At 53.1% G+C, this 11786-nt stretch overlaps 1 protein-coding gene across 1 annotated transcript; it reads left to right on the forward strand.

The window, feature by feature from the left end:
* The first annotated feature begins 836 nt into the window (after positions 1–836).
* On the forward strand, positions 837–11472 carry LOC103190889 (neuroblast differentiation-associated protein AHNAK). Its single transcript, XM_042345882.1, is given in 6 exon segments — positions 837–947; positions 1468–1624; positions 3293–3486; positions 4454–5530; positions 5533–8109; positions 8548–11472. Coding segments are annotated over 6 exon segments (6831 nt in total). The 5' UTR covers positions 837–914; the 3' UTR covers positions 11341–11472.
* The last annotated feature ends 314 nt before the right edge of the window (positions 11473–11786 follow it).

An 11786-nucleotide genomic window follows, 5' to 3' on the forward strand; every position in this document is an offset into this window, starting at 1 on the left:
CACAACCCCCCCCCACCAATCGACCCGAGGTTTCTGGCCTCAATCCCCTCCCTGACCCCCCGCCCGTAACACTTGCTAATTCCCCACTGGGTAAAGGAGCATATGTCCTGAAATATAGAGAGTCTCACTGTTAATATCAGACTATATAGAGGTTCTCACTGTTAATATCAGACTATAGAGAGGTGTCACTGTTAATATCAGACTATATAGAGGTTCTCACTGTTAATATCAGACTATATAGAGGTTCTCACTGTTAATATCAGACTATATAGAGGTCAGTGTCAGTATAACCAGTTGGTTTACTCTGTGCTGTGCTCCTGATGTCAGGAACCTGAAGTAAAGGATAAACGAGGAGAACAGGAGGGGGATCGAATCCGTTGTCTCTCCCAGAGAATCTATCATCCAGTCACCCACTTCTTACCCACTGAGGATAGCACCAGCACTGACACAGAGGTAATTCCGTGTTGGGTGGGGGGGGGAGCGGTGGGGTTAGATTTCCTGTTATCATTTTGGAGTACCTGTAGCCCAGAAATAATCCCTTCAAAAAAAATGGGGTCAGACAACCCGCGGCTGTTTGTGGGGACGTCTCTGCGTGCAATTGGCTGCCGCGTTTCGCCCACAAAATACACAGTCACTACACTTTACAGTGTATCCTGTGAAGTGCTTTGCGGCGTCTCGAAGACGTCATAAGGCGCTGCATAAATTGTAAGGATTATTATTATGTTCCCTTATTAACATAGTCCCCTTTTCCTATGTTTGCAATTGCTGAAACTCTCCCTCTCTCTCTTTCTCTCTGTCTCTCTCTCTCGCTCTCTCCGCAGATTCAGAAGGAACTACTCCATGAGGAACTGAAGCAAGTTTTAAGGATTAAGAAGGAACGAGACAGCCAGTCACACCTGCCCTGGGGAGACAACATGTTATCTGCGGGTGAAGTGGAAGTGACGCAGGTAATGGCGAGATTTATAGATCGCCCATGGGGCGGTCGGGGAAAAAAGAAGGAAGTTTTTCTCTCTCTCTCTCTCTCTCTCTCTATCTCTCTCTCTCTCTCTCTCTCTCTCTCTGTCTCTCTATCTCTCTCTCTCTCCTTCCCGGTGTCCTAGCCGACCATTCCCCCCACCCCCTCAGCCCGCAAAAGTTTCGCCCACAAAATGCACAGTCACTACACTTTAGTGACCACGTTTTTCTTCTAGGAAGTAACGTGATTGGTATATCGCCTCGCGCCTCTGAAGTTCTTATGAAGACCTTCCACTTACGGTCAACCTCCCCCTTCCCCCACTACCCCACTACCCCCTATCCCCTACCCCCTCCCCTCACCCCGGCTCAGTGTCCTGCTCCGCCACTGTCAAGCGCTCTGGGATGCCACCTTGCGTGAGGGGGAAATCCTTGCGCCACGATAACAAATGCAATGGTTATTATTATTATTATTATTAATATTATTAATAAGTAATCCGCCGCGTCTCTCGTCAGGAGAAGAGGAAGTCGGATCTGGTGGAGCTGATTGTGGAGACGGAGGCTCAGGCAGGAGCCACTGGGTTCAGCGTTGCTGGCGGAGGGAAAGAGGGAGTCTTTGTCAAGGAGGTGCTAAAAGATTCCCGAGCAGCCAAAGCTTTCAGCCTCCAGGAAGGTAACGGCTTTGTTTCAACACGGAAATAATCGTCCTAACGCTTCACGCAGGGAGGACGTCCCAAAGTGCTTCGCACGACACACCCTGCAAAGCCACAATAGCAACGATAAATGATAACAACGATACTAATAATAATCCTGGCGTTTGGCCCAGCGCCTCATCGCGTCATCGAGACGTCTCAAAGCGCCTCACTGTAAAGTAGGAGTAATAATAATAATAACAATCCTTGCATTTCGCCCACAAAACACACAGTCGCTACGCTTTACGGTGCATCCCGTGAAGCGCTTTGAGACGTCTCGAAGTTATTATTATTATTATTTAATTCTCTGTGGGTCTCTCCCCTCCAGACTAAGGGACATTAACGGTGACTGTAACGGCCCGACTGAATGCTCGCCCCCCTCTCTCTCTCTCTCTCTCTCTCAGTGACATCTTGAGCAAAGCTCTCACTGCACAATGGGTCCAGAGTCTGTCGTGGGGGCAGAGAGAACACTGGCACATTCCTTCATTCATTCACTCTCTCTCTCGCTCTCTCTCCCCCTCGCTTCTCTCTCTCTCTCCCTCTCTCGCTCTCTCTCTCTCTCGCTCGTCTTTCTCCTGTTTCGTTCTTTCTTTCATTCATTCGTTTTTTTTTCTCTCTCTTTCGTTCTCCCTCGTTCTCTCTCTCTGACTCTCCATCTCTCGCCCCTTCTCTCTCTCGCTCTCCCCCTCTCTCCCTCCCTCTCTCTCTCTCTCTCTCTCTCTCTGGGTGCCTGATGTCGCTGATACTATCAGGGATTAATGGCTGCCCACAGAGAGAGATTACAGACACAGGAGGAGAACAATGGCTGTATATTTGCTGTGTTAACGTCAGCAGTTTCACTGTTTCTGTTGGACAATAACGACCTTTCCAAAGCACATTCAGCTGATTGAGAATGTTGCGTCCTTAACCCTTGTATTTCCTTTCCAAATTCTCTCCAGCCCTCACCCCTCCCTCGCCTCCTTCAAGCCTCATCTCAAGACCCTCCTCTTCGACCAACCACGCCTTCGATCACCCTCCTACCCCCACCCTTCCCTGCCCTCCACCCCCTCCCGATCCCAACCCCCAATTCCCCTGACTGTCCAGAGCCTGGGGACATCCTCCTGACGTGAATGGTTCTGTGTGTAAATGTCATGTTATATTGTATTGCCATTAAATATTGTTATTATTAAAAACCCTCGCGTTGGATCTGAGGCATCTCCAAGCGCTTCGCAGAAGACACCGTAAGGTGGAGTGACTGTATATATTCTGCGGGCGAAACGCGGCGGCCAATTGCGCTGTGTGAAGCCCAAAATGTTTTGAAAAAATAATAATTTGGTCACTCAATCTACGGCTAACAACAACAACAACAACAACAAAGCACACAGTGTATCCCGTGAAGCGCTTTGAGACGTCTCGAAGACGTGATAAGGCGCCGGGTCGAATGCCGGGATTGTTATTAGAATTATTATTAATATTTGCAAGGTGTGGCTGATTATAGTAATAATAATTATATATTATATTTATAATATAATTAGGAGAATAATTAGTAACCTTGAGACATTTCAGTGTTAGAGTAAGCCCTCTCTCTCTCTCGCTCTCGCTCGCTCGCTCTGTCTCGCTCGCTCTCTCTCTCTCTCTCTCTCACTCACCCAAACCTTGTGTCCTCACAGGAGATCAGCTCCTCAGCGCCAGGATCTACTTTGACAACACGGGCTACGAGGACGTGCTGAAGATCTTGCAATGCGTGGAGCCGTACAAAGTGGCTTACTGCCTCAAACGCACCGTGTCCAGCAGCGAGGCTAAGCTTCCCCCAGGCCTGGCCGGCCTGGACCTCAAGGCACCTGAACCCAAGATAGCCAAATTGGTACGTCCTCCCTTCAACCACAACCCCAACACGTGACCTTTACAGGAGGATGTCCCAAGGCGCTGGACAGCCAGGGATCTGAGCTGGGAGTTTGGCTCAGGAGGGGTGGGAGGGCGGGGAGCGGGGGGTTAGGGGGGCGACCGAAGGCGCAGTCGAGGAGGAGGGTCTTGAGATGGGTCTTGAAGAAGGCGAGGGAGGGAGCGAGATAAGCAACCCATTAATCGATGGTAAACTGTGTGGCTTTAGCTGGTTAGACTCCAACGCACACTCTGTGCTCCCCACCCAAGTCTGCAAAGTACTCTAGGGCACGGCCCAGCTGGGCTCATCAGCAGGACCAAAGAGGGCAAACCAGTCACTGGGGGCAGGGAGTCTTCCCGGGGTATCAAACCCAAGTCCTCTCGCTTGTGAGGCAGATCCAGATGCTCTAAACACTACACTACAGGAATCTCTGCTCACCTACAAATATGAAGCAATTTGGCTAATAATGGAGTCTCACTGTAGCTCAGGAGTGAGCTCTCGCCTCACAAGCGAGAAGACTCGGGCTCAATTCCCGGGCGGGTCAGGTCGGGGTGAAACCTTAGGCAAGTTTCCTTACTCCACACACACACACACACGCACCACACAGACGCACAGATACACACGCACACGCTTCTGTTTACCAGCAGTCAGCAGGAACCCACTTGTTAGTTGATTGGGGGATCGCTTTCCGGGGGTAATAATCCCTTCAGTAAATAAGAATTTGGTCGCTCAACAGTTTGTGGGGACGTCGCTGGGCGTAATTGGCTGCCCCGTTTCGCTCACAAAAACGTACACAGTCACTTACATTTTACAGTGCATCCCGTGAAGCGCTTTGAGACGTCTCGACGACGTGATGAGGCGCTGTATGAAACGCAAGGGTTATTATTATTAATATTATTGTTAATGTGAGCATTGTCCTGAACTGTAAAGTCGTGTGTCCTTCCAATAGAGCATCAAAAGCGTTACTCCGGTCAAAAAGAGTCAGAAGAAGGAGAAGAAGGTGGTGGGAGCGGGCGGGGACATCGCTGGCGAGACTGAGATCCCGGTGGACGTGGAGTTTGCGATCCCCAAATTCTCCAAGTTCAAGAAATTAAAGATCACGTCCCCCAATGAGCAGTTGGTGGCGGACCCCAAAGGCAAGCGAACGGATGGCGAGGAACAGGCCAAAGATAAGAAGAAGAAGCTACAATTACCAGGCGTCCGGCAGAGAGAGGTGTCCAAGGTGATTGTGGACGTCACAATGGAGTCTCAGAAGGCGGTGGGAGATGTTAAGGTGACTCTGCCCCAGCTCAAGGCCACGGGAGACTTGCCTGAAGCTGATTTGAAGACCAAGGTCAAGATGCCTTCTCTCAGTATGTTCCTCCCGAAGAAAAAGAGCGAGGACCTTCTGCAGACAGAGGTCCGTGGGGAAGTTGAGAGACCCGAGGGAGGGTTGAAGGCCGGGCTTGCGGAGATCAGCAAGGTTGAGATCGATCTGGGTCTGTCGAAGGAAAAGGGAGATGGCAAAGCGGCTGAAATTGGTGCCAAAGGACCAGAGGGAATTGCCAAAGGGCATGGCTTCAAGCTGAAAATGCCCTCCTTCAGAATGACCTCCAAAGGGCCAGAGACGGTAGAATCCAAAGGGGTCAAAGTAGTTGGCGGAACCCCACAGGGGGGAGAGGAAGCCGAGCTCAAGATGCCCAAGATGAAGCTTCCCGCTGTGGATATCTCCGTCCCGAAGATGAAGGAGACGGAAGGGGACATGGCGGTCATGGGGCCCAAGGCAACAGTTGGCGATGAGTTGGACGGTCTTGGAGGAAAGGTCAAAGATTTTGGGCTTAAAATGCCAACCATTGACATCTTGACTCCCAAGGTCAGTGTTCCTGATGTGGACTTTAGTCTTCCCAAGGTCAAGGCAGATGATGCTGGTCCCATCGTTGAGGACGAAGGGGTTGAGGCCAAGATAAAAATACCAACGGTATCACTCCCAACGTTTGGCATCTCGAGTAAAAGCAAAGAGCAGAAGAGGCGGGAGTTGGGGAAATCGATGTGAAAGGACCCAAGACAAAGATGCCATCCTTTGAGATCGCTCTGCCCAAAACAAAAGCGGGAGAGGCAAAGGACGTCAAAGTCGCTCACTTAGATGTAGAGACGACCAAAGTCAAGATGGATAATAAAGTCCCGAAAATATCTGAGGCAAAGGTGAAGCTCTCTGCGGGCAAAACATCATCGATGGACATCTCGGTCCCAAAGGTCCCAGATGTTGGCATCAGCCTCCCAAAGGTCATCGGAGATTTGTTGGGGTCTGGTGTTGAGAGCGACGTCAAGGGTGCACCCGAAGTTCAGGGGTCTCCCGATCTGCAGTTCAAAATACCCAAATTATCGCTCCCCAAATTTGGGGTTTCGGCCAAGAGCAAGGAGGCAGATTTGGTGGCAGAGGCGGAGGTGGGTCTGAAAGGTCCCCTCGTGAAACTGCCCAAATTTGAGATCTCTCTGCCCAAAATGAAGCACGGGGATGGAGAGGCGGACCTTCTAGAAGGTTCAGAGACAAATGGTGTTGGCGTGGACATAAAAGGTAAATTGGCGTCGATTAAAATGCCAACCATTGACATTGCCTCGCCCAGAGTGAAAGTGCCCGACGTGACCCTTCCAAAAGTAGGGTTGGACACGTCTGAAGGAGCTGTCAAAGCTACTGGTGTCAAGGTTCAAGCCCTCAAGATGGCTGACGTCAGCAAAAAGTCAGAGGTTACCACCGATGGATCCGAACTCAAAGTGAAGATGCCTCAAGTCTCTCTCCCGACATTCGGCATTTCGAGCAAGAGCAAGGAGTCAGAGGCTGAAGGCCTCGTGAGGATGGAGGGGAAAGGACCAGAATTGGACGGTCAAAAAACCCAAGGGATTAAGCTGGAAATCTCCCTCCCTAAAGTGCTGATGGTTGAGGTAGAACCGGAAATGGAGGTTGTCACGAAGATGATTAAAAAGGATATTGTGGTCAAGGTTTCAAAGGAGAGCATCAAGGTCAAAGGACCCGAGATGGGGTTTGAAGATCAAGAAGGAAAGGGGGTGTTGCCTTCGATAAAAATGCCCACTCTTGGCATTTCCGCTCCGCAAGTAAAAGTCCCAGATGTTGATTTGGCGTTTCCTTCAGGAAAGGCTGACGTCTTGGCCCAACAGGAACTTGGGATCCAACGTGATGGGTTTCCAACTGAGGCTCTTGACTTCAAGCTGAAATTGCCTAAGGTCTCATTGCCAGAACTTAGGGTACAAAGCAAGGAGGTGGGGCTTGGCGGCGAGGTGAAGGGAGCTGAAGCCTTGACGGTGTCCTCTCCAGAACGCAAAGGCAAAGTTGAGATCAAAGGGACGTCAACGGTTGTCGATGATGATGACGACGGGAAATTGCGCGGAAAGGAAGGTCGTTTCAAGATGCCCAAGTTCAAAATGCCCACCTTCGGGACCCCCAAGAAAGGTGGGGAGGGCGAGGACGTACCCGAGACCACCTCAAAGGGAAAGGCAGGAGATGTCGAGGTGGAAGGGAAGGGGAGCCCAGAAGGAAGAACCAAGTCTTCGTTCTTAAAACTTTCCAAGTTCGGGATTTCCTCATTCAAGGGCAAGACACAGGAAAGCGAGGGGTCTTCGGGGGGAGAGGGGGAAAAGGGGAAAAGCCCAGAAGTCAAGGTCAAAGCCCCCAAAGTGGACAGCGGGGGGGCTCGAGGTCTCGACTTGAGCATCGACGGACCTGATGTCACAGTCAAGCTGCCCAAGTTCTCCATGCCTAAGTTCGGGATTTCGGGGGGGAAAGGGGGTCAGGGGGAAGAGGAATTGGAGGCAGACATCAAGGCCAAAGCCAAGGCCAAGGGGAAGGACAAGGCCGGCTCGGAGACGGAGCAGGAAGGTCCCGGAGGCAAGCTGAAGATGCCGAAGATCAAAGTGCCCTCCTTCGAGATTTCCGTCCCACAGCCGAAGAAAACAGGGGGAGAGGGAACGTTGCCGAAGGCAGAGGTCGACGTGACGGAAGCCGACCTCAAGGCCTACGGAGGGGAACTGAAGATCCCCAAAGTCAAAGGGGAAACGGTTGGAGCAGAAGCGTCAGAGGGACATGCAAGGTTCCCCTCCGTCAAGTTGCCCAGCATCGATATCTCGGCCCCCAGAGTGGATCTGGGTCTCTCCTTGCCCCAGATGGCGGGTGACGGGGGCGAGACTGCTACCCCCCTGTGCCAACCAGATGAGGACTCCGCTTTTAAGCTCAAGATGCCCAAGTTTGCGATGCCAAAGGTAGCACTGTCCGGCTCGAAAGGGAACGAAATAGAGGCCACCGCGTCTGACTTGAGTCACCAGGGACCTGAAGGCTTGATATCCAAATTGGCCAAAATCGATATCTCCCTCCCCAAAGTGAAGCTGTCAGACGCTGACGTCCGGTTGCTTGAAGGAGAGACGGAGACATCGCAAGGGGACAAGGAAGGGACATTCCAAGTGCTCGGTGTCTCACTGCCTAAATTCCCCTCCCTGAAACCCAAAGGGTTAGAGCTCGATTTTGACATCAGTTCCCCCAAAGGGAAGAGCGAAGCCATGACTGGCAGCGAAGGCAAAATGGTCGAGGGACAGGAGTTCAAGCTGAAGATGCCTAAGGTAGATCTGAAACTCCACCGCCCACCTACTCACCCGCACTAAACTCCCTCTCCCCCCCACCCCACCCCCCCCATCATCCCAGTCCTGCCAGGCTCCACTGGCTCCCTCTCATACACCCACCCACCCCCCCCCATCACCCCGCTACCTCCGCTCAGCTGCCTCCTGCTTGTCCCTCTTGCCCTCCATTCCACTACCAGTGGCCGCACTTTCAGCCATTACCCAAAACTCTTGTCACGCTCTCCCTCCATCCCTCCCTCTGCCTTGCCCCCTTCCTTCCCCGTCTTCAGGTCACGCCTTCCTCTTCAACCGTGCTTACGGTCACCTTCTGCCTCTCTCTGCCCGGCTCGATGTCGTTCTCCGCCACTGTCGATCGCTCCGGGGAAGCTACCCTGCGTGAGAGGCGCTGTGTAAAACGCAAGTTGTTGTTGTTGTTATAAGGTGACGTTGCCTTCGTTCGGATTGCCCTCGGCCCAGGCGGAGATGGAGATGAGTCCACCCCAGGACGACAAGTCCACACTGAGAGGCAAAGCCGAGAAGAGCAAGGCTGATGGGAGCCCGGAGGTGAAGAGCAAAGGGGAGAAGATCAAAATGCCAAGTTTTCGGATCGGGCTTCCCAAGAGCGGAGACGAGCCCGCGGGTAAAGTGGAGGTCGGACCCAAGGCCTCAAAGGTGGGACCGAAGGGGGAGTCGGATGAGCGACAATCCGAGTCGGATGAGGAAGGGAGAAGAATGAAGATTAAGCTGCCCAAGTTTGGACTTTCTCTGAAAGGCGTCGAAGGGGATGTGGGTGGTGGTGAGTCACCGAAGCTTGACCCGGAAAGTGCGGATGACAAATCGAAGGCCTCAAAGGTCTCGGTATTTGGTATTTCCTTAGGGAAGAGCAAAAAGCCTGAGGTTGACATAGATTTGGCCAAGTTGGATGTGGGAGATCCCGATGGGAAGCTCAGGGGTAAATCCGAGAACAAGGGAGAGACGTTCAAGATAAAAACACCTTTCATTGGCCTATCGACCCCCAAAATGGTGGAGATTGGCGTCGGGTTGGTGAAAGGCAAAGCAGACACTTCCGTGGGCGGTACGAAGGGTACAGATGAGGAGGTTGAGGAGGGGTCGGAGTTTCGCCTTAAGATGCCCAAGTTCGCCATCCCAGAGATTGGCATCTCCATGCCTAGCAGAGGAGAGGGCGACGCCAATGCCAAGCTCGGTGACCACCCGGAAGCGAAGACGGGGTCACCAGGCAAAGCATCCAGGGCAGAGGTCAGAAGGTCAAAGGTGGATGCTGACCTCGAAGGATCAGGAGGGGGAGGGGAGGCGGACGGCAAACTGAAGATGCCGAAGGTCAAGTTGCCCAAAGTCGAAATGGTCCTGACCAAAGAGTCGGGGACGAGGGAAGATGGCAAAAACAAAATGGACGCCGGGGGAGACGACAGAGAGAGCGAAGGAAAGGTATTCCTCAAAATGCCCCAGTTAGAGATCTCAGCCCCAAAGATTGGGGAAGACTTGGGTCTTGATTGCACAGAGGGCCAGGGAGATGTCTGGGAAGCCGACACTCATCCGGGGGGCAAGTCGACGATCCTCAACATCGCGATGACCTCGTTGGGTTTCTCTGACTCCAAGGAGAAGCGCTTGTCTGCGGAGATGGCAGCTATGTCTGTGGCCAGGCCAAAGGACCGTCAAGTGGAGGTGAGGAGAGCGCAGGTCGAAAGTGTTGGGTCTTCCGAAGACAAGATGAAATCAGCCAAAGTCAAACTACCCAAATTCGGCATCGAGTTGCCAAAGGTCAGCTTGCAGGAGGACCCGGGTTCGACCAAACCCCAACAGGACGTGACTGTCTCCGGCTCTCAAGACGTCAGCAAGCGGTGGAGTGCCAGAGGGGGCCAGAGAGACGGAGGGGACAAGGGAATTGACGTCAGTTACAAAGCACTCAAGGCTTCCGGAGCGTCCGAAGGTGAAGCACGTCTCAAAGGGGACAAGGCCAAAAAGTCCTTGTTCGGTATTTCCTCGCCCAAGGTCAAAGTCTTGGACTCTGAGAGCAAAGCAGGTGAAGTCAGCACGGACACTCCTTCACCCAAAGGCAAGTCAAAGTCAACCGGCAAGTCTGCAGCGGGGAAGGGAGGGGTGGTGAGGACGGAAAGTCCAGAGGCCAAGGCCAAACAGGGCTCACCCAAGATCAGGATGCCCAATTTTAGGATCAGTTGGTCGAAGGGTAGAGGCGGCGATTTGAACGGGGAGGAGCAGGCCGAGGGAGACGCCAGAGTTCACGCAAAAGGCACAGACGTCAAAGGGACCGACGAGGAGAAAGCCAAGTCCAAACTCAAGCTGAAGATGCCGTGGGTCAGTCTGGGGAACGGTGAGGGTGGGGAGGATGGCGATGGCACGGACGGGGAAGGCGAGGGCGGGCAGACCTCCTGCAGGGGTGAAGAGGGGGGTAAGGCGGTCCTGGGCAAGCTGAGGCTCCCCAAATTGGAGCTCACGTCACCCGCTTTCCCCGCGGGAAAAGATGGCGGGCGCAGAGGTGGTGAGGACACGGAGATCAACCTCCAGCTGGTCCAAACCGAGCCGAGCGTCTCCAAGGGCGAGGGGGAAAAGAGGGCAGGTTCATCATCTCCTCGAGTCAATGGGGAAGAAGCCAAAGGGAAAGGGTTGAAGGGCAAGTCACCAAAATTGGGGTTCCAGGGGTTCAAGAAGAAAGGAGGTGCAGAGGGTGGCGAGGCCTCGAAACTGGTCATGTCCGGTGCCAGGACTGAGCTAGCGTCACTGGAGTCCGGGAGCGGGGTCGGACACAGCAGATCCACCTGGTCCTTCAGCACCGGGAAGTCCAAAGGGACGTACTCGGTGGAGGTGGCTTCCAAACATCTCACCGCATCCGCCGGGGATCCCAGGTCCAAGGAGGGTGAGGACGGACAAGCCGGCGAGGGCGATGAGGGCAAAGACAAGTCCGGCAAGTTCCGTTTCCCCAAACTCTCGCTGGGACCCAAATCTAAAGGCGCCCTGGAGATCTCGGCCGAAGACCGGAACAACCTCCAGCGAGGAGGGGAAGACCTGGTGGAGTTCGAGGGCTCTCCCTCCAGGCACTTTAAGTTCCAGATGCCCAAGATCGGCTTCACCACAGCCTACCACGAAGAGCGCACTTCGGAAGAGAGGATCATCGAGGAGGAAAGGCCCAGACGTTCTTCGAAGAGCTCGAAGCAGCTCAAGTCGGAGCCTCTGACGGAGAAATCCACCACAATGTAGCCCCCGAGTTGGACAATAGCCGTCGCTTGTACAGATCTGCCTTCCTACGGCCTGTGTTCTCCTCAGAATAAGACCTTAGATGGATGGATGGATGGATGGATGGATGGATTGATGGCACCATTAACACCCCTCCTACACACTGACACACACACACACACACACACACACAGCTCTCATTCGCACCGGCAAAGAGAGTGGACGGATTGATATCTCGGGCGAAGCGGTTGGGAACAAATGTCAGTATTTGCTGTTACTAACCCAACACTGAGCAGCAGCTTGTGGGCAAGACATCTTCATCTCCAGATGTGGGGAGGACTTCATCTACACACCCAACCAGAAATCTACCCACTTAACCACCCCCCTACTCAACCAGCCATCCATCTACTCACCCAACTAGCGTTCTACCCATCCAATCTCCCACCAATTCCCCCAAACGACTTAACCCC

The sequence above is a fragment of the Callorhinchus milii genome, unplaced genomic scaffold, assembly GCF_018977255.1.
Source record: "Callorhinchus milii isolate IMCB2004 unplaced genomic scaffold, IMCB_Cmil_1.0 Scaffold139, whole genome shotgun sequence".
In the NCBI taxonomy this organism is placed as follows: Eukaryota; Metazoa; Chordata; class Chondrichthyes; order Chimaeriformes; family Callorhinchidae; genus Callorhinchus; species Callorhinchus milii.